General features: G+C 54.7%; 12 protein-coding genes across 12 annotated transcripts; 4 read left to right on the plus strand and 8 right to left on the minus strand.

Annotated features, from left to right (window-relative positions):
- Window positions 1-370: 370 nt before the first annotated feature.
- DL89DRAFT_308706 (EF-hand) lies at window positions 371-2,263 on the minus strand (the record flags this gene model as incomplete). Its single annotated transcript, XM_040890934.1, has 5 exons — window positions 1,912-2,263; window positions 1,574-1,626; window positions 1,068-1,367; window positions 478-599; window positions 371-400 (listed from the first exon to the last, which is right to left on the minus strand). Exons 1-5 carry the CDS (start codon window positions 2,070-2,072, stop codon window positions 371-373), a joined length of 666 nt encoding a protein of 221 aa, XP_040746225.1. The 5' UTR covers window positions 2,073-2,263.
- Window positions 2,264-2,392: 129 nt separating this feature from the next.
- On the minus strand, window positions 2,393-3,902 carry DL89DRAFT_265067 (DNA primase large subunit). The gene has a single exon (XM_040886501.1). The coding sequence runs from the start codon at window positions 3,875-3,877 to the stop codon at window positions 2,444-2,446; it is 1,434 nt and encodes a 477-aa protein (XP_040746226.1). The 5' UTR covers window positions 3,878-3,902; the 3' UTR covers window positions 2,393-2,443.
- A 71-nt stretch (window positions 3,903-3,973) lies between these two features.
- Window positions 3,974-5,859, minus strand: DL89DRAFT_255056 (uncharacterized protein; the record flags this gene model as incomplete). Its single annotated transcript, XM_040885313.1, has 2 exons — window positions 3,974-5,431; window positions 5,605-5,859. The coding sequence occupies 2 exons, from the start codon at window positions 5,857-5,859 to the stop codon at window positions 3,974-3,976; spliced, it is 1,713 nt and encodes a 570-aa protein (XP_040746227.1).
- A 962-nt stretch (window positions 5,860-6,821) lies between these two features.
- On the plus strand, window positions 6,822-7,724 carry DL89DRAFT_265068 (uncharacterized protein). Its single transcript, XM_040886502.1, has one exon. It carries the CDS (start codon window positions 7,183-7,185, stop codon window positions 7,504-7,506), a length of 324 nt encoding a protein of 107 aa, XP_040746228.1. The 5' UTR covers window positions 6,822-7,182; the 3' UTR covers window positions 7,507-7,724.
- A 1,100-nt stretch (window positions 7,725-8,824) lies between these two features.
- DL89DRAFT_290701 (uncharacterized protein) lies at window positions 8,825-9,388 on the plus strand (the record flags this gene model as incomplete). Its single annotated transcript, XM_040890114.1, has 2 exons — window positions 8,825-8,938; window positions 9,068-9,388. The coding sequence occupies 2 exons, from the start codon at window positions 8,825-8,827 to the stop codon at window positions 9,386-9,388; spliced, it is 435 nt and encodes a 144-aa protein (XP_040746229.1).
- A 309-nt stretch (window positions 9,389-9,697) lies between these two features.
- Window positions 9,698-12,119, minus strand: DL89DRAFT_265069 (SDA1-domain-containing protein; the record flags this gene model as incomplete). Its single annotated transcript, XM_040886503.1, has 1 exon — window positions 9,698-12,119. The coding sequence occupies one exon, from the start codon at window positions 12,117-12,119 to the stop codon at window positions 9,780-9,782; it is 2,340 nt and encodes a 779-aa protein (XP_040746230.1). The 3' UTR covers window positions 9,698-9,779.
- Window positions 12,120-12,345: 226 nt separating this feature from the next.
- DL89DRAFT_255059 (uncharacterized protein) lies at window positions 12,346-13,437 on the minus strand (the record flags this gene model as incomplete). The annotated part of the gene is made up of 1 exon (XM_040885314.1): window positions 12,346-13,437. The coding sequence occupies one exon, from the start codon at window positions 13,435-13,437 to the stop codon at window positions 12,346-12,348; it is 1,092 nt and encodes a 363-aa protein (XP_040746231.1).
- An 81-nt stretch (window positions 13,438-13,518) lies between these two features.
- Window positions 13,519-13,895, minus strand: DL89DRAFT_84304 (uncharacterized protein). The gene has a single exon (XM_040892147.1). The coding sequence runs from the start codon at window positions 13,823-13,825 to the stop codon at window positions 13,601-13,603; it is 225 nt and encodes a 74-aa protein (XP_040746232.1). The 5' UTR covers window positions 13,826-13,895; the 3' UTR covers window positions 13,519-13,600.
- A 97-nt stretch (window positions 13,896-13,992) lies between these two features.
- On the minus strand, window positions 13,993-15,237 carry DL89DRAFT_220912 (WD40 repeat-like protein; the record flags this gene model as incomplete). Its single annotated transcript, XM_040884482.1, has 1 exon — window positions 13,993-15,237. One exon carries the CDS (start codon window positions 15,235-15,237, stop codon window positions 13,993-13,995), a length of 1,245 nt encoding a protein of 414 aa, XP_040746233.1.
- Window positions 15,238-17,932: 2,695 nt separating this feature from the next.
- DL89DRAFT_265071 (transcription factor TAFII-31) lies at window positions 17,933-18,483 on the plus strand. Its single transcript, XM_040886504.1, has one exon. It carries the CDS (start codon window positions 17,987-17,989, stop codon window positions 18,422-18,424), a length of 438 nt encoding a protein of 145 aa, XP_040746234.1. The 5' UTR covers window positions 17,933-17,986; the 3' UTR covers window positions 18,425-18,483.
- Window positions 18,484-18,598: 115 nt separating this feature from the next.
- Window positions 18,599-19,684, minus strand: DL89DRAFT_220785 (40S ribosomal protein S14; the record flags this gene model as incomplete). The annotated part of the gene is made up of 2 exons (XM_040884472.1): window positions 18,599-18,882; window positions 19,522-19,684. Coding segments are annotated over 2 exons (447 nt in total), but the record flags the coding sequence as incomplete, so codon positions are not given.
- A 106-nt stretch (window positions 19,685-19,790) lies between these two features.
- DL89DRAFT_277410 (mitochondrial carrier) lies at window positions 19,791-21,164 on the plus strand (the record flags this gene model as incomplete). Its single annotated transcript, XM_040889442.1, has 4 exons — window positions 19,791-19,899; window positions 20,226-20,523; window positions 20,552-20,899; window positions 21,013-21,164. The coding sequence occupies 4 exons, from the start codon at window positions 19,791-19,793 to the stop codon at window positions 21,146-21,148; spliced, it is 891 nt and encodes a 296-aa protein (XP_040746236.1). The 3' UTR covers window positions 21,149-21,164.
- Between the last annotated feature and the right edge of the window lie 99 nt (window positions 21,165-21,263).

Genomic DNA, 21,263 nt, shown 5'->3' on the forward strand with positions numbered 1-21,263 from the left:
ATACCGATCACTATAACAACGCGACAGATGCACGTGTATTTCCAGGGGTGGGTCGAGTGGACATAAGGTACGTGTGCGTGTTTGCTTTGTAAAATAAAAAGGAAAGGAGGACAATATAAGGAGAGAGGGGAAGCAGGTAAGCAACAATAAACAGGAAAAGACAGGAGAAAAGGCAGCAACGTGGGGTGTGGAGACAATGTGGTTCTTGACTTGACTTGGGTCCGCGACGATAACTTGCTTTCGATATCTTGGCTTGACTTGAAAATGTGGTGCTTTACTTGTTTGAGATGACGAGCTGGAGGAACTACAAAGGGCAAAAAAACACACGCACATCTCCCGACAAAAAGACGATGATAGAGGGGAGTGGCATTTACATGAAGCGCACAATGTTTTCAAAGTACTAATTAGTAACAGTATTAGTAATACGAGTTTGCATAAACACGGGCTGCAAAGAGTGAGGTGAAATATGCGACTTACCGTTTCGTAGTTCATGTTGACCCATCCGTCGTTGTCGGTGTCGTAACGACGGAAGGAGTCGGTCAGGGAGCGGATGGTCACACACGAGTTGATGAAGTTGTCGAATGTGATGGCACCACGTCCTTTAGCGGCCGATTTGACATTTCCAGCTATCAATGCCAAGCAAGAAACAAACAATAATGGTGGTGGTGGTGGTGGTGGTGTAGGAAGTATTGTGTTTGCAAAGCGGCAAGGTGGGGGTTTTGCAAGGTGGGGGTGTTAGTGATGAAATTGGTTGTCCACGAGTTGGACACATATGGTGATGGAGAAAGAAGAAAGCAGGAAAAGTGAGTGGGGAGATGTTGCGTCGTGTGGTCAGTATGCAGAAAGAGAATGGGTGGGGGGTGAACTTACCAAATATCATTTCAATTCATTTCGGCAGGCGAAGGGATGTCATGCACGCATAGTGCACAGTTCGAGGAGAGCAGCAAGAGCAATGCAGAACACAGAGGGGTGGAAGGCATATCGCAAAGTAAAGAAGGGGAAGGAGATAGAAGTTGGTTATATAAGTGTAGCATGATATTACAAGAGAGCGAGCATTCACCAAGAACGGTTATTAGTATGTTCGACAGCTGCATGGCTCAACTTACCTTGAATGTCGTATTTGCGGATAAGCATGTCGACAATCTGCGGCGAGACGCGGAAACCAAAGGCATTCAGAGCCTGCAGCAGCTCTCCGCGGTCAATGGTGCCCGAGTTGTCCCGGTCAAAGGTGCGGAAGCACTGCTTCCACTCCTCGATGTAGCGCCAGAGACCGACAAACTCGTCGAAGCTGATGGTGCCGCTGTGGTCGCGGTCAAACATGGCGATCATCAGACGCACAGTGTCCAGGCTGAACCGGCTCCAGTCACCTACATGAAGAAGAAAAAGGCGACTCACGTTATTTCGCTGAGTGAAAAATGCGCGTGCAAGTGGGGATTTGCAAACAGAGAGCTGCATATATTGGCAGCATGTCCTTTATCTCGCAGACATGCGGTCGGGGGTGGGGGTCAAACCCCTCTCCCCTCTAGAGGGCTGGTGGAGGCTATGACCCAGTAACGAGACGCGTCATACGTACCATTAACGAGAGCCTGCTGAAGCTCGTTCGCGTCCAGCTGACCACTGCCGTCACTACACGGGGAAAAAAAGGAGAAACATTGTTTGAGCACCAAGGCCGCAGCTCGCGCGGATATTTCCGACAACAATTAATGACAAGCTCCGCCATACCTGTCGACCGCACGGAACCAGTACTGGAGCTGCTGGAACTGCTGCTGGTTTCCACCGCCAGCCTACAGAACAGTGGGTTTGCATGAATGCATGGGTTGTTAGCATGAATAGTCCAGAACTATGAAGGGAAGGGGTTGCTGTTCCAGGGTGGAAGGGGTTGCTGTTCCAGGGTGGAAGGGGGTTTTCTACTTACCGTATCCGCCCTGCTGGCCGCCGTAGCCGCCCTGCTGGCCACCACCGTAGCCGCCGCCGTAGCCGCCGCCCTGCTGGGGAGGAGGAGGACGGCCGTAGTTGCCCTGCTGCTGCTGCTGCTGCTGGGGAGGAGGACCACCGCGATAGCCGTAAGACATGTTTTTTTTAGTTTGGAAAGATGCTAGATTTGAATTAAGATAGGTGTTGTACGTCAAAAATACGCGAGAAAAAAGAAGCAGAGAAAAATGCGAGCTTGCAGGGAAAGAGAGGATTGTTTTGAGGCGTTTCTACTGGTCGCAGAGCACCGCTTTTGAATGACGACAAGCAGGAGTGACACCTGGACGTGCAGCTATTTTTACTGGGCTTGATTTCTTCGCGCTTGATTTTCGCCCATGGGCGCAGTAATGCCCAGGATGGTTCTAGATCTGGCAGCGCAGGCAAAATGACTATTTATCAACAACGCCAAGGCCGGCCGTGTTTTCTATTTACGTTCGCACACACGATCACGCACATTTGCTTGGCGCCGGAATCATTGCGTCATGCCTGGGGGCTGCGCTGCGCTGGCAGCGAACCGCGAGGACTCGGGCAGCTTGCCATTGCCGACGCTCAGATCGAACCACTGGTTCGGGCTGACGACAGTATCGACTCGCAGCTCCTCGGCAGGCTCAGTGCGGCGCTTCCTGAGGTTGATCTCCATATGCCTGGTGCAGGCGACCTGGTAGTGGCCATTGCGGGCCAGCTCGACGACCTCGGTAGCCTCGGCTTCGCCCAGGCCGTCCTGGCGCAATGCAGCGTTGAGGCGGTCGGAGGCGAAATGGCGGAAGGGGCAGCCGTGGTGGTCACCAGGGCCGGGCGGGTTGGTGGTGATGATGCGATTACACGAGTATGGCGTGTAGTTGACGCGGCGGCCCTCCTGGCCGTAGTTGTGGCGGATGTTGTACGCGTAGCCTTTCTGGAACTGGTCGTCGGTCAGGTTGCTGAATGCGCGGCGCCAGTACACCAGGGCCTCGGGCAACCCCAGGCCAATGCCCTTCAGGAACAGCCCCAGCTGCATGCGGCCGCCATGCCGCAGATGGTGGTCCTTCAGCAGGCTAGTGTGCAGATGCCGCATGCAGAGCGGGAAGTGCACAGCCAAGGAATCGACGCTATCGGCAGTCACCTCGCCAGCAGCGCCTGTGGGCTGGTATTCGCTGCGGACCGACTGGCGGCTCAGGCTCTGAAGAACCGGCACCAGACGCTCATCCTCGCCCAGCTGTGGCAGAGCCTTGGCACAGACGGCCAAAGCCCGCGACAGCTGGCGACGGAACTCATGCACCAGCAGCGTGGCAATCTCGGCCTGCGGCACAAGCGCGCGACCCTTGTTCACCACAACCTGCATGCGCTGCACCAAGTCCAGTACGTGCTCAAAGTCAACCTCAAACAGCGCGTCCTGCTTGGAATAGTAGCTGCCGCGCACGTCCATGCCCTCGCCAGGCGCCAGATACACCAGGGGCAGGTGCATGGTGGCCAGCACATGCTGCTTCTCCTGCGCGTCAGCGTCGCGGAACCGGTGCTGCAGAAGAAGCCCCTCGTGCCGCAGGAACCACGACTGCAGGTCCTCGGTGCGGCTGAAGGCCAGGCGGAGGATGAAATGGCTCACATGGTCCTTGCGTCGCTCTGCCATCAGCTGCCGCAGCGGGAGCTTTGAGCGGTTTGTGTGTAGGGGCAGGTGCGCGTCCACCGCAGAGGATATGCGCGTATGGCGGTCGGCCTCGTTGGAGCTGCGGATCTGTGCGTCTTCAATCGCCTTCAGCACCTGCAGGCGGTCCAGTGCGAACGACTCAAACTCCTCAATGCTGACCTCCAGCTCCGGCGGGTCGCTGTATACGGAGAGCCGGTGCGGGTACCGCGAGTGCCGCACGACCTCGGGCGTCGCCTGCGTGTCGCCGCTGATTCCGCGCTTGATTGCCTTCTGGCTGAACATTTTATGGAAATTTGAAATAAAGGGGAGCTGAAGTTGAAGTATAAAAAAGCTGATCTCGAACGCGTCCGTTGCAAACCGCGTTGTGTTAATTTGATTTCAGCGCCCGCCCCATAGCCCGCCGATCAGCGACGACAGCTTGCCCTTGCTCTGCCGGCCCGCCTTGGCCTCAATCGCATCCAGGTCAAAGTCGATGCTGGCAGCCGCCAGGTCGTAGAACAGCGGCTTCACCGGCACCGCTGCAAACGACACTGCGTCCAGATCCACCAGCTGTGGTACGCGCGCAGGCGCCCCCGCGCGCCCCGCCAGCGCGTTGGCCGCCATTGCCGGGCACTTACTGGGATCCGCAACCCACTCCTTGGCTGCAACCGACGATGACTTGCCATCAGCACACAGACCACGCACCACCTGCAGCGCCTGAGCAGCGTCGCTCTCGAGCTTCTGCACATCGGCCGCTGCCACGCCCACCTGGGCACTCCACAGGCAGTCGGCAGGCTCCTGGCCACTGACGCTGGTAATCAATTGCAGTGCCTGCGGGATCTCCTGTGACACCACAGAGTCCAGCAGCGCCAGCGCATCAACATACGCGGTGTGCTCAGCCGACGCATGCTGGGCCGCCGCATAGTAGCCACGCACGGCATTGTAGTACGCCTGGGCGGCGCTGATCTCGTCGCTGATTTGGCTGCCGCTGATCAGCCGTACTGCACCAGGCGCCATGCGCGCAAGAATGCCTGCCACCAGCCCCTGTAGCCGTGCCAGCGTCTTGCGGATCAGATCGCACAATACCACTACCTGGGCGCCGTCCGGCATCCCGGCGATCTTGCCCAGCAGCCCAGGCTTTGCTTCCGCCGCGGGCGTCTCGGTGATCCACGCACCGACGGCCGGCGAGAACAGCGGCAGGCGGGGGATTAGCAGATTAATCTGCTTCCGGTACTTGGCCAGCACCAATGCGTGCTGCACACACACGGCATGGAGCTGCACCGCCAGGTACGCCGACGCCAGAGCATCGGCCACCGGCGACTGCACCTTGGCCGCTGCCTGGGCGCTCTCCACATGTAGGCGCTGGGCCGCCCGCTCCACCACCCGGTACATCGCCACAGCATTCTCCGCTGCCAGCGCCTTCTCGGCCTTCGCCAGCGCTCCAGCTAGCTCAGAGCTGGCAAACCCAATGCTACCGCCGCGCCACGCGAGCTGCGCCGAGCACGCCGATTCGTACTGGTCGTTGGCCGGCTCATCGCTGCCAAACGCCGCCAGCTTCTGAGCAATCTCTGCATACCCAGGCACATTGCTTGCAGCGCGCTCCGGCTTCCCCACCATCTGCTGCTCGTACCATTCCTGCGCGACCTCTCCCGGCGGCTTCTGCTGGGCGCCCGGCACGCGCACCCGGTACGCCGACAGCCGTACAATCGGATCCAGCGTCGCCATCATTGCGTGCGCCAACGCGTGCTGCTGCGACGTGCCCGCCTGAGCCAACCGCAGGCTCACCGCCCGCGAAAACACCGCGCAATCCAGCGCCGCCTCATACTCCTCCTGCTGGAAATGCAGCTGGCTCTTCAGCTGCAGCCAGTACGCGTGCGCTGCCAGGCTGGTCCGCGCGTCCGCCACCGCATTGCCCACTGCTGCCAGCTGCGAGGCTGCGCTGACGCCTGGCCCGGAGGCGCCGGATCACATGGTAGCCCTGCCGCGGCTCCTCGGTGCGCGAAAACTGCTCGCGCAGGTCCATAGCGTACGCCCACGCCCGCTCCTGCCTCCAGCACCAGCACCTCCAGGTGCTCTGCGGTGCGTGCATTCTCTGCTGTCACTTCCTTGCGCTTGAAGGTTGTCCCCGTGCCCTGCGACAGCTTGACTGACTTGCGCACCCGCTGCAGCCGGTGAGCGCAGAACCGCCGGTACCGCGTGTAGTCCTGCGACCGCAGCCCGTACGTCTGCCGCGAATCGTGAATGTAGCTCAGCAGATCAAACCCAATCTGCGTGGTCTCGGTCATCTTTTAGAAATCTGAATTTGAAAATAAAATGTCCAATGGAGAAAAGTCGCGGGCCTTCGCTGCGTGCCACGTCGATTAGCTACTGCCACAGATCTAAGTCACGTGTATATCCGCATCATCGGAGGTTGGCCAAAGTGCCAAAGTGGTGGATTATCGGCTCTCTGAGTCGCACTGGTTCGCTGATGCACTAATATACCCTATGAAACATGGGCACATATTGTGCTGGAGTTGCTGCACAGAGCCAACTGAGGATGACGAGCTGGCAGCATGTTTGGTGGTCGACGTGCCACACATGTTGTTTCTGGAGAGTATCGTAATTGCAAATGACAACCACAACAGCAAGTCGGTTGACTCGCTTTGGTTCTTAAATGAGCCAATCGAGTTTGTCTGTAAGCATGGCAAGCCATTATCCATCATACACTGCCAGCACGGGTGCTACTATCGGCGATTTCCAGGAGAGCATACCAATACACTAACGCAGCAGAACCGCAGGGTGCCAACAACATTACCACTATTGCATTGGATCAATTTTGACGTCATTGCTGCCCGCATCCATATTGTGACCCATGTCTCTGGTGTTGCATCCCACCTTACTGATGCTTAAAAGCGCATCTGGGCGGTGTACCCTGACCAGCCAGCGGCCGATAACAGCGCTATTGACAGCCAGGAATTCTCTGGGCACCAGCCATCACCCAGCTGAGCAGTGCCTCGGGCTGCGGATATGACCAGCGGCGTATAGGATTACCCGCAGCCAACACTGCTGCTGCTGCTATTTGTACGTGGCTCTGGCTCACTAGTAGGGCTCAGTGATTCCTGGTAATGCTGCGAAATCGAACAAAAGTTTGCTGCATTTCTGCGCGTTATTCATATGCTCTTTTAACGGCGTGATCATGCAGGAGAAGCCTAAAGTGTCTTTATTCTTTCTTCATATTGAGGATATGACTGCAGCTCCTTCTCCCACCCTTACTGTCCCGGCAAACCTAATTCTCTTTCGTTTTTCATATTTTCACTTTCTCCCTCTCGCTCGGCAATATCTCAAAGCAATGTGGGTGACGAGAAACGTACGATGCGAGGGTGATAAGGTGTACAAGTAAGGAGACGTAGCTCATGAAGTGGCAATAATCAAGATGCTTACGGGGAAGCTCCCCATGCCTAGGGATTGTTGAAGAAGGGCCAAAGCACTTCTGTATGGAAAGGGCTGAAGGCTATCACCCAAAATCCCATTGATGAAACCGAGGATGAACTGGTTTCGTCTATAAACAAGATAGGGACGATTACAGTGCAGTGAGCCGCAGGACACATACTACAAATGAGCGATAGCTTATGCCGGGAAGCCCGCAGCAGCGTACAGCACAACGAAGGAATTCATCTTGGGCAGGCTTAGTGACACATGCCGTGAAAAGTTTGGCAGCCGGCTGGAAAAGGATGGTTGAAATGCCCTTCACGCTAGCTCACAATGATCTAGAGCCCAGAAACATCCTTATCAACAAGGGGAAGATTGTCTGCGTTATCGACTGGGAGAATGCAGAGTTTTATCCTCCATACTGCGAGTCTTCTCCAGGCTCTCTTGCAGCCAGACACCGCAAATATCCGCGCTGTTCCCACAGAATACGTCGAACAACAGCTCGCTGGAGTACATTATCATGAAGTACTCGTGTAATGGTAAGGTTGATATGGATGCCAAAAGGACTGAGCGAGAGATTGAAGACCACATCGCCAACGCTCAAATCGATGAAGCTGGGCACCGATTGCAGGATTCACCCAAACTGTTCACGATGAACGGGTGGCCTTCCAGCAGCTAACCCCGGTAGGGTGCCGGTAGCTCTTTGTTAATCTCTTAAACAGCGGAGCGTCCTATGTAAGACGATCTGCCGCTCTTCGTTTGCTGAAAATACTATTCGGCATCTACACGCTGTAATGGTGACAGCTGAGTGGTTTGACCCAAGTCAGACTGCCTGGCAAAAGCTGCTGTCATAAACCCTACTGGCAATCATTCGCTGAGGCAAGGCATTTTCAAAGAGCCTTATACATTACTAGCAACCATGGTAGCGACTTGCTGGATTATTTCCAAGCAGCCTTTTACAAAGGAGATGCTAGTGCTGTCTCTTGTCGGTCAACCCACGGACAACATTCTACAATCGCACACGATATTTTAGTATCGTGTCGGGCTGCTTATAAACCGCCTATTACACTGCATGGACTATGGCTTGGGCATCGGCAGCCTTATAGCCCACATTTGATGCCTGAGCCAAAACATCTGTAGCTCTCCGCTGATCCAAATGACTACATTTGGCTCAAAAAGTCACCATCTTTCTGACCACTGTTGCTGTGTCCAGCTGAAGGATATATTAACTACTATCTGGCATGCAGATGGATATCGCTTACTTCATTTCATTCCGGTTACACCTACTTCTGTTTCAATGCTTATCATAGCAAAGGGTTGCTCGAAAGATAAGATATTTGGCTGTCCTAAGTTTTGCCATATACGTAGCTCCCACTAAGGCGGTAGTCTGAAGACTACCAAGGGAAGAATGCTTCAAAATATTTTATGTAAAGTGCTGATGTAGCTTGGAGGGCTGACAGCCTAACACTATGTTGGCCTTTCGATCTAAAGTTATTCTCAGGGCATGTACAACGAGTAGCAGGCTGATTTACAATCTTGATGTATGTTGGAAGAAATCATTAGGGTTGTCATAGATTGGAATCAGTGTGCTGTCATGGCTAAGTCTGGGTTGTCACTATGCTGCGGAGTCTGATGTCTTTACATGCTCTAAAAAACGGCTGTCAAGCCTCTAGGCATCGCAGTGCAAGCTATTCCTGGACCAGTCTTGCGCAGCGAACACAGAATCCCCAGTATAAAAGGGCAGCGATCTGGGACATGCTTCCCACATTCCAGCATCACTACCAACAGATACATTCCAGCTTCGACACCAAAGGAACAACTAACTTCTCCAAAGAATCTACAATGAAGGCCACCATCATCGCCACCACTCTCCTCGCCCTGACCGCACCCTTCGCTGCCGCTGTCAACTCCAAGACCTACGGGCCAGTCGCTGCTTTCAAGGACTCCTGGATCTCAGTCCGCCCCTATTGAGTCTGCCAAAACCCACGGCTCAGAGCCTGTGCTAAAGGCAAGCACCGAAAAGTTCGCACTCCTCGGCTTCACTCTTCCCTCGGAGGCTACGCAGGCACCCGACCGTCTTCTGAGCTGCGAGCTGACGCTGCCGCCTTCAACACTCCTGTCCCGCCCCTGAACATCACGCTCCAGGTCGCTGTCGCCAATGCCTGGGACGAGGCCACGGTCAATGGCGACAACAAGCCAGGATTCTTGGGCAATGAGTTCACGTTCTATGTCGAGGACACGAAGCAGCCGATTAAGATCAATGCCACTGAGCAGTGCAAGATTGCGGCAGCCAAGGGAACCGGGTTCTCGCTTTTTGTGAGCAGTCCCAAGGCGCCGTATGAGTTCAAGTCGCGCGAGACTGGCATGGGCGCAACGCTCGTCGCAACTGTCAGTAACTGGGCGTAAAACTCTGGATTTCTCAATGACTACAGACAGTGCACATGTTTCTTTCGTATATAAGTAAAAACCACACTCTAGCCACATGCATAATATGTTTGCGCTTCAAAGACAAATAGCATTGATAAGCAGTACAGTGGGTGTCATTTCTAGTAGCATCAGAGTTTTGGAAACCTGCAAAGGTATATTCGCCCACCCATTCACCGCCTCATGTACTCGCTGGGTTTGCCGGCGATTACAGCTTTGCAAGGGATGAAGCATTCAGGGCAGACAGGCTGCACAGCGATTCGATTTTTAAGAACAGTTCTATTAGTTGAACGCAAAGAATAGTGAGCTGATGCAGCTTGAGGAATAGACAAACCTACCACGGAGCGTGGCCATGAAGCGCAACCGTCAAAACTTAAAATCCCTTCTTCTTCTGCTTGACGATGTGCTTGCGCAGACTGCGCTGCTTCTCCACCAGACTCCGTCTGCCCTTCTTGACCACTCCGCGCTTGTGTGAAATCATGCGGTAGTCCTTGGTCTTGCGCTTCTCCTTGTTCGACAGACTGCGCCCGTCACGGTCGCGCTTGGCCTTGGAGCTCGAGAACTTGTCGCGTCCCTCGCGTCCGGCCATGATCGTCGCCGTGCGCTCCTCGTACGTGGCCTTTCTGCGGCGCTTGCGCGTGTGGTAGTCGCCCAGAATGTCCACGTTGTCCACGTAGTCGTTGTTCTCGCTGTCTGATGATGATGAGGACGACGCGTCTGACAGGTCGACTTCATCATCATCGGAGTAGTCGTCGGTCTTGACACGGACAGGTGTCGGCAGCGTGCCCTTCTTCTGCCGCCGCTTCAGCTTGTCAATCCGGTCAAAGTCCTCGTTCGTCAAGAACCGCGTCATCTCGATCCGCTGCCGCTTGGGCGCCGCCTTGGCTGGCACAGCCTCCACCACGGCTTCCACCACAGCCTCTTCTTCGTCGCCACTCCTCCTTCCTCCCTCTTCCTCATCAGACGATCCAACCTCAATCACGGCCTCGTCATCATCGTCAGCGTTGGCCCACTCCTCGCCATCCTCCTCCTCCTCCTCCTCCTCCTCGCTATCAGTTGCAGCCTCAAACTGTTCCCATCCAGCCTCCAGCTGCTCCTGGTCCTCCCCTCCAGCCTCTTCTTCGTCCTCCAGCAGCTCCGCTCCCTCCACGCCCTCGGCCGGCCTGGCCTCGCCAAACGCCGCCATGATGTTGACGCCCTCCCCCATGCTCGCGTCCCTGCCGCGGTCCCTGCGGCTCAGCATCTCTGGATTGACCGACCGGTACAGCGCCAGCAGGCTGCGGGCCGCCATCATCACGCCCTTGTCCTTGTGCTTGCGGTACTGGATCAGGTCGTTCAGCAGATCCGCATCCACCGCCAGCGGCTGCCGCGTGGCAATCGCACGGATTGTGTTGAGTCCAGCACACATGACCTCAGGCGCACAGTGGTCGGCCACGAAATTGTCGGCTGTCGCCCGGATCAGCGGCTGCAGCACATCCGGCGGCGTAAATGCATGGCAGGCGGTGGCCAGAATGGCCAGAATCTGGGTCACTTCAGTCTGGTGCGGCTGCAGGTACCGCTGGAAGAACGGGTAGAACGCCAGCAACTGCAGCTGGTGGTGGTTGATCATCCGCGACACCAGCCGCAGGATCGCCAGCCTAACCTCGAACCGCTCCACCGAGCCGCCGCCGCGCTTTGTGGCCGTCGTCGCCGCATGGACCTTCCCAAACAGCTTCTCCGTGAACCCCTGCGGGTCGTGGATCAGGCTGATTGCCTCGAAATTCACCACCACCTGCTTCTTCTTGCCCTTCTTCTCCTCCGCGTCGTCGTCAAAGTACGCGCCCGTGCGCTTCGCCTGCTCGCGCTTGTACTGCCGCTCGATCCGCTCCAGCTTACGCTTGCGGTACTTTGTCTTCTTCGTCACATTGCTCTGGTGCTGCACCATCGACAAAGGCACGTACCTGCTGCCTGCCTTGGAGTTGTCCACGTCGCCGTCCGAGTCGGACTCGTCCCCGTCGCTCTTCTTCTTGATTGGGTTCAAGAAGAACTGCACCGCCGTCATCATCACCTTGGTGATCGGCGAAAAGCACGCCTGCGCAATCACATTAACCGCCTTGGCGTCCGTCCAGATGCCCTTGCGGTACAGCTCCACGCACACATCCAGGCTCTTCTTCGCCGCAATCGCCCCCTCCCCTTGCTTGTCCTGCGCATCGGCCGACGTAATCATCGTATACATGAATCCCTGCAGCGCCTTGTTCAGCTTGTGGTTCCGGTGCTTCCCCTTGTTTGCCAGCTTCACGTCATTCACAATATGCTTGTACAGGAGCTCCCTCAGCGGCTTGTCGCGGCACCGGAACAGCGTGAAAAACAGCGGCATAACCTTCATGTTCGACACCACCCGGCGGCTCCGCAGAAGTATCAACGCCTGCACGATCGACCGCCGCAGGTCCGAGTTCAAAACCGGGTAGTGCTTTTGCAGCAGGCCGATCAGCTTGTCCGGGAAGTGCATGCAGTCGCGCGGATAGCATTTGGCTACTTGCGAGAGAAAGTTTATCTGCTCGCCAAACTCCCGCGCCTCCTCGTCTGGCTTCAGCTCGAAAATCGCCAGCGACGCCTCAAAGTGCTGCAGCTGCTGCTTGAACTCCTCGCGGTACGACGACGGATCCCGCTTGATCAGGTTCTGCAGCTGCGGGAGGTTGTTCAGCAAGTTGGCTGATCTCTGCTTGCGACCCATGGCTTTGTATTGTCAAGTATGTAGATAATATGCACCTTTTGGTGTGTTTGGTTAGACCAGGAGAGAGAAGAACAGAGCACCCCTCAAAAAAGCTAGAGGCCAAATGCCAAATTAGCTTTTTTTTTTTTGCTTTTTCTCTAGATCCGATCACGGCCTAGATTCTGCCAAAGGATCAACCACCCGTGATTGAGAAATGTACGCAATGTATTAGCCGGAAATACCAGGTTCATGTTACAAGTAGCAGCTCGACGGCCGGACCCCACCGCCGCATATCGGGGCTGTCATCCAGCCTGACGACACACCCGGCTGGCTGCTGCGCCCACACGCAATGTGCAAACACCTCCTCATCCCACTTTGTCAGCCGCACCGCCCCATTCTCCATGAAATGCAGCTGCAGCCGCTCCCTCTTCTCCGGCAACGCTGGCGACAGCCTGATCGCATTGCCCGCGCACCCCGGACAATACACAAACATATTCTTGCGCTTCAAATACGCGATCCCATCAATGGTCTCGCAGACGAAGCTGTCGCCGCCGCCGGCCACCGTTGTCATCTCGCCGCCAGCAAAGCTGATTGCAATATCCTCGCCAATGCCACTGCGGAAGCCGGCCACTTTGAGCCGGAAGCGCACACCATCTTGCACCATGTGGCCATGCCGGTCCATCAGCCTGAAACGCTCCACGCGGCGCCGTTTCCGACACCGCATATCCAGCTTTTCCTCAGTATTGCGCAGAGCGCGGAGATTTTTAGCATCCTTGCGAACCTGCTCTATGACCTTGTCTTTGGCTCGCTCACCGAACCTCAGCATACTGCCAGTGTCTCCGGTCTCGAAGCACTCGTAGACGCCGTCCATATATACAATGAACAAATCCACATTGCACATACGCTTAACTCGCGTGATCCTTGCAAACTCTGCAATGTTGCGCTCTGTAAAATACACGACCACGGAATTGTAATCCATGGCGTTTTCGTATAATGCACCCCGGCTGCTCTCGTGCACAAAATACACTAGCGGCGGCTCGTCGTATATGAGCACACCGCCACGCTCGTCCAGTTGCCACCACCAGTATAACAGGTACGGTGTGTAGGAGAATATCATTGTCACGTAGTTGCGCGACTGGTAGCTGCACCGCACATGGCCGCCGGGCGCATTGTAGACTGTGAAATCGAACATACCCAGGACGATAAACGGCTGGCCGGTTGTCAGCTCCGCTTCGATCGCAGGCTGCGCGTCGTCGACGTGCACGAACTCGCTGTGCATGTCAGAGAGGCACTCGTCGATTCTGTCCAAGCTGATGCTGCGTGGAACGACCACCTTCATTTTCCCGGGACGTCAAATAGTGTAATAGAGAAAAGCAACAAAAGGCACAGAAGCAGAAAAGAGATGCTCCAAGGAACGCGCTGTCTCCACAATCCTTATCCACCTGCCTAATAGTGGAACACCTGGAACTTGGCTGCGGGGAAGTTGGGCGAGGAAGAATTTTTTATGCCAGCGCAAAAACTAGTTGCCGATCGTTTGTCAAAACAAAATAATACTGCGAATCAACACAGAACTGCAAATGCTTTGCATACCGACCACCGAGCATCGTCATCGCATCTCCCTGTTGGGTGGCGCTCGCACCCAAGACAATCGCTGAGAGAACCAGATTAACAATTCTTCGGACAATAGTCATCGAATATACCGGTTGCTTCTGCCTAGTGTAGTGCATGAGTGTGCGCGGTGGCAATGCGCAAATTAGAGCAACGCCCAAAATCTGAGTAGGGCATCCGACCGGCAGCAACACCACAAAAGCAACACCACCCCACAGATTCCACCCATCATGTCGTAGGATTTACTAAAGGAGCATGTTGAGTAGTGGCATGTTACATTATCTACTCATCGGATATACGAGGGGCGCGACATACCCAGTGAGCTGGTATTGGCATTGACATTCGATCCTGCCGTTGCATACGACGGCGACCCCTTTCTTGACCTCGTTGTCTTTCCGCGCGTCTCAAACAGGCGCCAGAACTTTAAGCTCTCGTCGCTCGAAGTAGTGGCTAGTGTCTGGCCGTCCGGAGACAGAGCCGTATGCAGAACCCGTGTGTCGTGTGCCGGGATATCCACCACCTTTGACAACGACGGGTAGCTCCAAATCGACAGGTGGTTGTGCGGGTACCCATGCGACGTAACCAGCTCCTTATACTCTGTCGACCACTGAATGGAAGTGACCTGCGACCCAGTATCGATCGAGTTCAGCCGTGCCGTCGTAGTGGTGTTCCAGAAATGAACATGTCTGTCGTACGACCCGCCACCTGTGGCAAGCAGGTTGGTCTCATGCGGGCTCCATGCCAGCGCCTTAACAGCCGCCGTATGCTGTGTTTTGGAGAACCGGGGCACATTCGAGCGGGCATCCCATATATTCACCAAGTTGTCGTTACCGCCGCTGGCCAGCAGATTGCCATCGGAGCGCCAGGTCAGCCCACATACCTCGCTCTCATGCGCGATCAGCTCAGAAACCTTGTGGTTAGATACACGCACGTCGTGGTTCCAGATGCTGCCATCACGGCACCCAGATGATACAATGTGTTTGTCCCAGGACATGACTCCGACGCGTGCCTGGTGTCCCGACATGGTACGGATCTTGGTCTGCGACTCAGCATCCCAGATCTGCACGTCGCCCTCGCTGGTGCCAATGGCCAGATATGATCCATCCGCTGACCACTTGATGCTCGCAATGTACTCCTCACCCTCGAGCTGGCAGAGGTTGCTCACATCCCCCGAGCTCGCATTCCACATGTAAACGCTCTGTTCAAGCCCAATTGCAAGGACATTTCCAAACGACCAGTCCAGTAAATTGAGATAGTAGTCATCGATAAGCCCAGGCGCATCGAGCACGCGCTCGGGGGTGTTCAGAATACGGCGCTTAGTTGACGTCGATGCAGATGACTTCAAGGCTAGCTGGCCGTGCGTCTGCCGCAAGTCGGGCTTATCGCTGCCCGGCGCCTCTGCCTTGAACGCCAAAATGCGCTTATTCGGGTCTAGTCCCAGTCCCTTTGCAACTATGTTCTGGAACGCCAGGTCAGCACTGTCGAGGCACTTGTTGTTGCCCTGTGCCAGACTGAGCTGCGCCGACTCCATGTCCATGGCCGAGCGGTTCGGAATAAACCGGTCGTACTGCGCACCCTTTGCGCCTTTTGTGCGCTGCAAGGGTCCAGGGCGGTTGTAGCGCAGACTTGCAGTGGAGTCACCGCTCATTGGAAATCGTCCGGCCGTGGAGCGTGGTGCCTGCGATCGCAAGTGGCCGTTGTCGTTGGCCTGCACAAGTTGCCGCGGCGGCTGGTTCGGCGTCTGCAGACTGAAAGCTGACGGCGCCGATGCTCTGGCTGGGGTCTTTGACATGTTGAGAATACAAATTTGACACTGAATGAAAGTATTTAACGAACAATATGCGGAAACGGCAAGAGAGAGGGGACGAATCGCTGCAATTCGAACTGTAATTTTGTTGCCAGTTAAAATTCCTCTAAAGTAAACAGAGCTCGATGATTTTAATTGGATACGCGATCAGATTCCGGACTGCCCAAAACGAGGTGCGGCATCAGGCTAGGTGTTGTTGAGTATCGGCCACCGTCTAGCGGCCATGCACTGCTAATCTGCTCAAGGTAGCATAGATGTCACTAGCTAATCTGTTCTTTAGCGGTGGCACCCGATAAAAGCCAACTGGACTGGCAATGAGATGGTTTCAAATACCAACGATGGTAGGCACAGAGTGGCTCTAACAGCAAGCATATGAAGGCGCTACACATTCGCATCACCTATTGGCAGACGAAATGGGAGGAGTCAGCTGCGCACTTTACATTTCTGAACCTCCCTCCAACGGGGACTGTCAGATGGCGGTACATGTTGTATCTGGTTAATAGGATGGATCCAGAGCAAACTAACGGAGGGAAATGTGCGCAGAGTGCATTGCATGGCTAGGTAGTCTCCTCTTCTGAGGATCTAAGCGTCTGGCGCTTTGGCTGGCAATCCTATTCGAAAGAACAGGGTTAGGCTGTGGAAATTATCATACTACTCTTGGAATATGGAGCGACAGCGAGTTTGTTGGTCAAATAACGGAAGCTTCTATCAGTACTAAGAGCTGACAATTCAAAACCACTGAGTGAACCCACCATGACAGCAAGGGGTTCTGCTGGCTGCCTGTTCGGCCAGATATTCTTCAACCAGTGGCCAAGTGCCAACGTGCAAGCTTCTCACCTCCTATCTCGGCACTGTGCATGGAATCCACATAGTGTATGCACGTGGTTGCTGTGGCTCCAAGCCCACATGGTTTTAGGAATCCATGGATTAAGACCCTTAGGCTACAACTGCCATTCATACTGTTCCAAGCGACTAATACCACTACTTAGACGGGCACCCGCCTCTTTCATCTAACGATTCCTCCTTCCTTCTTTCATAGGGCATATTTCATACGTTCAGTACACGTCGTGGAAAGGTCCTTGGAGAGTAAACGTATTCCAGATAGTTGCAGGAAGCTGTCTATCCAAGTGTATTGTACCCGAGACACAACAGTAGCGATGAATGCTTCTCATATTGGCAAGAAAGACACTCGCAATAGTTATTATTTTCCTTTTTGACAATGACCATTGCCAAGTTCTTGTGGATGCTCTGAACATGTGCTGCAAGCGGTGGATGTTTAAAACAACAAAAACCATGGAGAGCTGTAGGCTGTACCTAATTCTCTATTTGAACTACCGCATTTTGATATAGCGGGTATACAACAGTTGAGCAAGCACCAATACTGTTGGTACTGGAGTATTGCGTTCTTGTCCTCACTCTCCAACACTTTCTCTCTTTCCTGAATTGATCCCTACTCTCACACTAGTCAAACGGTCGATAGAATGGATCTACAAAAGGCCTTCACTCTTGTTCAAAGAAATAACGGGAATGAAGATGAAAGGGGTGGTTCAAACATGACCTTCACTCTAGCCCTAGTTTTAATTATTCAAGGCTGCCTATGCACAAATAGGTTGTAAGATACACTTGCACATCCTTTTAATGGTCTATACACAACTATACAGGTTGCACCAATAGACTTGGCAAAAATAAACTACTCTCAGCATCAACACCCCAAAAATATCAAGCGCATACCAATGAACTATCTCAACCACTATTAAATAGCTTTGTATTTTACCTTGGAAAGTAGTTTATGCAGAGCAATGTGATATAAAGATTTGCATTTAAATTGTGCGCTGCCAAAGTATGTTAGTGCAGTGGTATTACATGTCCACCTACTAGCTCGCCAGCCACCGAGTGGTTGGCGCTCCACGTTAAACCCAATGTGCAGTTGGATCAGAGGACGTCTTGCATCCATTAATACCGTATCCACAGGTAGAGGCGGATATGGATATCCATCCCCTTGAAGATCCAGCTCTCGATGGGTGTGGGCATCACAATTGTATATGGTCTTGACATGTCATACAACTGAAAGTAAAACTGCACCTTAGTACCAGTTTTTTGCAATTAGAATGAAAGGGTTTATTAAATGCAGATACCTAGTAACTTGCCAGGATGTGGTGGTGTTTGAAAGTGGGATACGGTTTTAAACACAGTACCTATCGAATCCCGCGGTTTATAGCCGCATTCCATCCACTAGGAAGCATCTCTATGCGACGGGGCTAATCGGCCAGACCCCTGATCAGTACTGGGAGTCCGTCACACGGCCAGCAGCTAGGGCGAGTATGCACGTGATTTTGCTGATGTCCCGTAAAGCTATATGCGAACACAAAGGTTTAGATTTGAGAAGCAGAACCCGCGCAGACTGCGTTCCAGGTAGTAGCACTAGCGTACATATTTCATATTTATCTGCCTTCAGGGGGAATCTGTATATCCAATGGAGGAGACACCAAATAAGCCCGAAGACACACCGCGCGACTACAAGATCATGGCGCTGCTGCTGCAGTCTCGGGGTGTCGAAGACTGCGACCCAAGCGTCATCAACCTGCTGCTCGAGTTCTCACACAGATACACAGTGGATGTCCTGCAGGACGCGCTCGTGTACGCCGAGCACGCAAAGAAGAACGAGATTGACATGGAGGACGTACGTCTGGCCATCCAGGGCCGCGTAAACTACTCGTTCACGTCGCCGCCCGAGAAGGAGTTTTTGTTGGAGCTGGCGGAGGAGCGTAATAAGCACCCGTTGCCGCTGATTCCAGAGAAATATGGCGTCCGTCTGCCGCCAGAAAAGCACACGCTGACCGGCGTCAACTTCCACATCGTGCCCGAGAAGAAGGCACAGAAGCAGCAGCAACAGCAGCAACAACAGCAATAGGATATTCAGTTGCCCGCATGGTAGCGCCTTGCCAATACATTTCACAACATACAGCTCAATAATTGCATTTATTTCGCGACGGGTTTAAATTTTATTCAGAGGCAAAGCCAGCAACGGCCCACCGAAAGGTAGGCGCAACTGGCAGCAGCCATGAAGAAAGAAAGCAGAAAATGCTTACAGACGGCGACCACGGCGACCACCCTTCTTACGGGTAGAGTCGGTGGGAATGGGAGTGGTATCCTCAATGCGACCGATCTTCATGCCAGCGCGGGCAAGGGCACGGAGGGCAGCCTGTCCACCGGGGCCGGGGGACTTGGTGCGGGTTCCACCCATGGCGCGGATCTTGACGTGCAGGGCGGTGATGCCGAGCTCAGTGCAGCGGGCAACAACGTCCTGGGCGGCAAGCATGGCAGCGTACGGCGACGACTCGTCGCGGTCAGCCTTGACCTTCATACCACCTATGGAAAACACATGTGCAATATTAGTACACCGACGAGGCGGCAAGTGCATGGGTTGGGCATAAAGAGAGAGTACGTGTATCACCACTAGTCCCTCCGTCTGCCGCTAGCGACATTGCCATTGCGCTTCGGGCGGGAACACAGACCGACGGCACGGGCCGCGGCGTGGAGAGCAGGGTGCAGCTAGAGCAGGGCGATACTCTTGCTGTTCCCTAGCACCACGAGCGCCACAGACGCTTGCGATGCCAGCATGGAGGGCGCAACGTGTGCAGCTGTGCTTTAGACCCACGGCGGGAAAACTCATCAACGCCCAAAACAAGCCAGGAACGGCTTGATATGGACCATGGCCAAGTGGTGCATTCGTAGATATAGCATGCAGCAGGGTATGGGGCGGCCAGAGATGCTCGGTCGCTATACCAGCGGGACACAGCCCTGCAGGTGCGCGTTACACGAGACAGCCCATTCCAACCCCAAAATGCAACGCAATGCCGAAATGCCACTCAGCCGCGGACGGCAAACCCAGGGGAATTTCAAAAAGCGACAACAGACACCGCGCCCTCCAGCACTCCCGAGAAGAACTAAGGGCTGATTTGACGGGACCGGCTCAGCCGGTGGGGAGAGCTGCGACATTTCACTTACCAGTAACGCGAACGATGGTCTCACGGCCAGTCAGATCAGTGACGTGGATGAAAGTATCGTTGTACGAGGCGTAGATGTGAGCCACACCGAAAACGAGCTCTCCAGGCTTGACCTGGGGACCGAAGCTGATGACCTGCTCGGGAGCCTTAACCTTTCCAGCCTTCTTCGACTACATTGGTGGGATAACATTTTCACTATTAGCACGGCTGCTGCCGATTGATGCGCCCTGCCGAGGGGATGGATGCGCTGCTGTTTTGCGACGGGCTGCGATGCTGACCATTTTTTCGTATTTTCTGTTGGATACGGGCAACGAAATAAAAAGAGAGAGTTCTGCGCTCTTTGCTCGAGGAGCCGCCGCTGATATTGGGCTTGGAGACAGTGCGAAAAACAGCGCAAATGCTGCACGCCTATTTAATCATTTGATACAATTGCGCAATCACATCGTCCGATCACTGCCACGTGAAATTCTCCGCCTCCCGTCGAAAACGGTCCCGTGCCAGCGCAGCAAAAAAGCGAGCGGGCAAATATTTAGCAGGCCTGCGGTTTTCCCACAGGGGGATTCCGGGCTTATGTGCATTGCTTAATCAGCGCGCTTCCCGCTCTTTTGCTTTATCTCCTTCACTGATATCTACGGCCTCCTGTCATTTTTCCTACTAGTAATTCCACATAATGCAGGCACAGACAACAATGACAAAGAAGCCAAGCATCGTTCTCGGGGTCGCTCTCGCTTGATAATGCGCTGGCAGGGGTCGGCGGGGCAGTGGCCTCGACAGTAGCGCTGCATCCTTTGGACCTGGTGAAAATCAGGCTGCAGGTGGACGCAGCATCGCAGAACGACGCCATAGTAGGACGGGCGATCCGGGCAACACGGCATGTGCTCAGGCACGACGGCGTCGGCGGGCTCTACCGCGGGCTGGTGCCGAACCTGGCGGGCAACTGCGCGAGCTGGGGGCTGTACTTTGCATGGTACACGTGGATCAAAGACCAGATGGCCGGAACATCGTCAGCAGTGGCAGGCCTCGGGAACAAGCACACTGTCGGCTGCGCAGCACCTGGCGGCAGGCGCCATGGCGGGAGCGCTGACGCAGTGCATGGCCAATCCGCTCTGGGTGGTCAAAACGCGCATGTGCACGACATCGCGGGCTGACCCGTGCGCGTACCGCGGGCTGATGCACGGGCTGACGCAGATTGCAACGAAGGAGGGCGTGCGCGGGCTCTACAAGGGCCTGGCGCCCGGCCTGCTGGGTGTGCCGCACGGCGGCCTGCAGTTCATGGCGTACGAGGAGATGAAGAAGTGGCGGTTGCGGGTCCGTGGGCCCAACCAGAGCGTCGACAAGTTCTCGTCGTTCGAATATGCCGCCATGTCCACGACGTCAAAGTTTTTTGCGCTGGCAGTGACCTACCCGAGCCAAGGTGCTGCGATCCCGCATGCAGCAGCAGCAGCAGCTTGCTGGCGAGGCATACGCTGGCCTCGGCGATGCGAATGGCGAGGATTGGGCGGTCGGAGGGGCTCGGCGGATTCTACAAGGGATTCGGCCCTGGGCTTGTCCGCGTTCTTCCCGGAAACATCATCACGTTCCTGGTGTATGAAAACATCGCCAGCTACTTCCGCAAGCATGCACATTAGATGAACTTTTCCCCTTCCCTCGACATGTAATACATAGTTATCTCACTGAAACGTTGCTACTGGAAATATCCCTGGGGGGCTGGCGGTTGCTGCTGCTCAGGCTGTGGCTGATGTT

Source organism: Linderina pennispora, assembly GCF_002104995.1.
Source record: "Linderina pennispora strain ATCC 12442 chromosome Unknown DL89scaffold_2, whole genome shotgun sequence".
NCBI lineage: Eukaryota > Fungi > Kickxellomycota > Kickxellomycetes > Kickxellales > Kickxellaceae > Linderina > Linderina pennispora.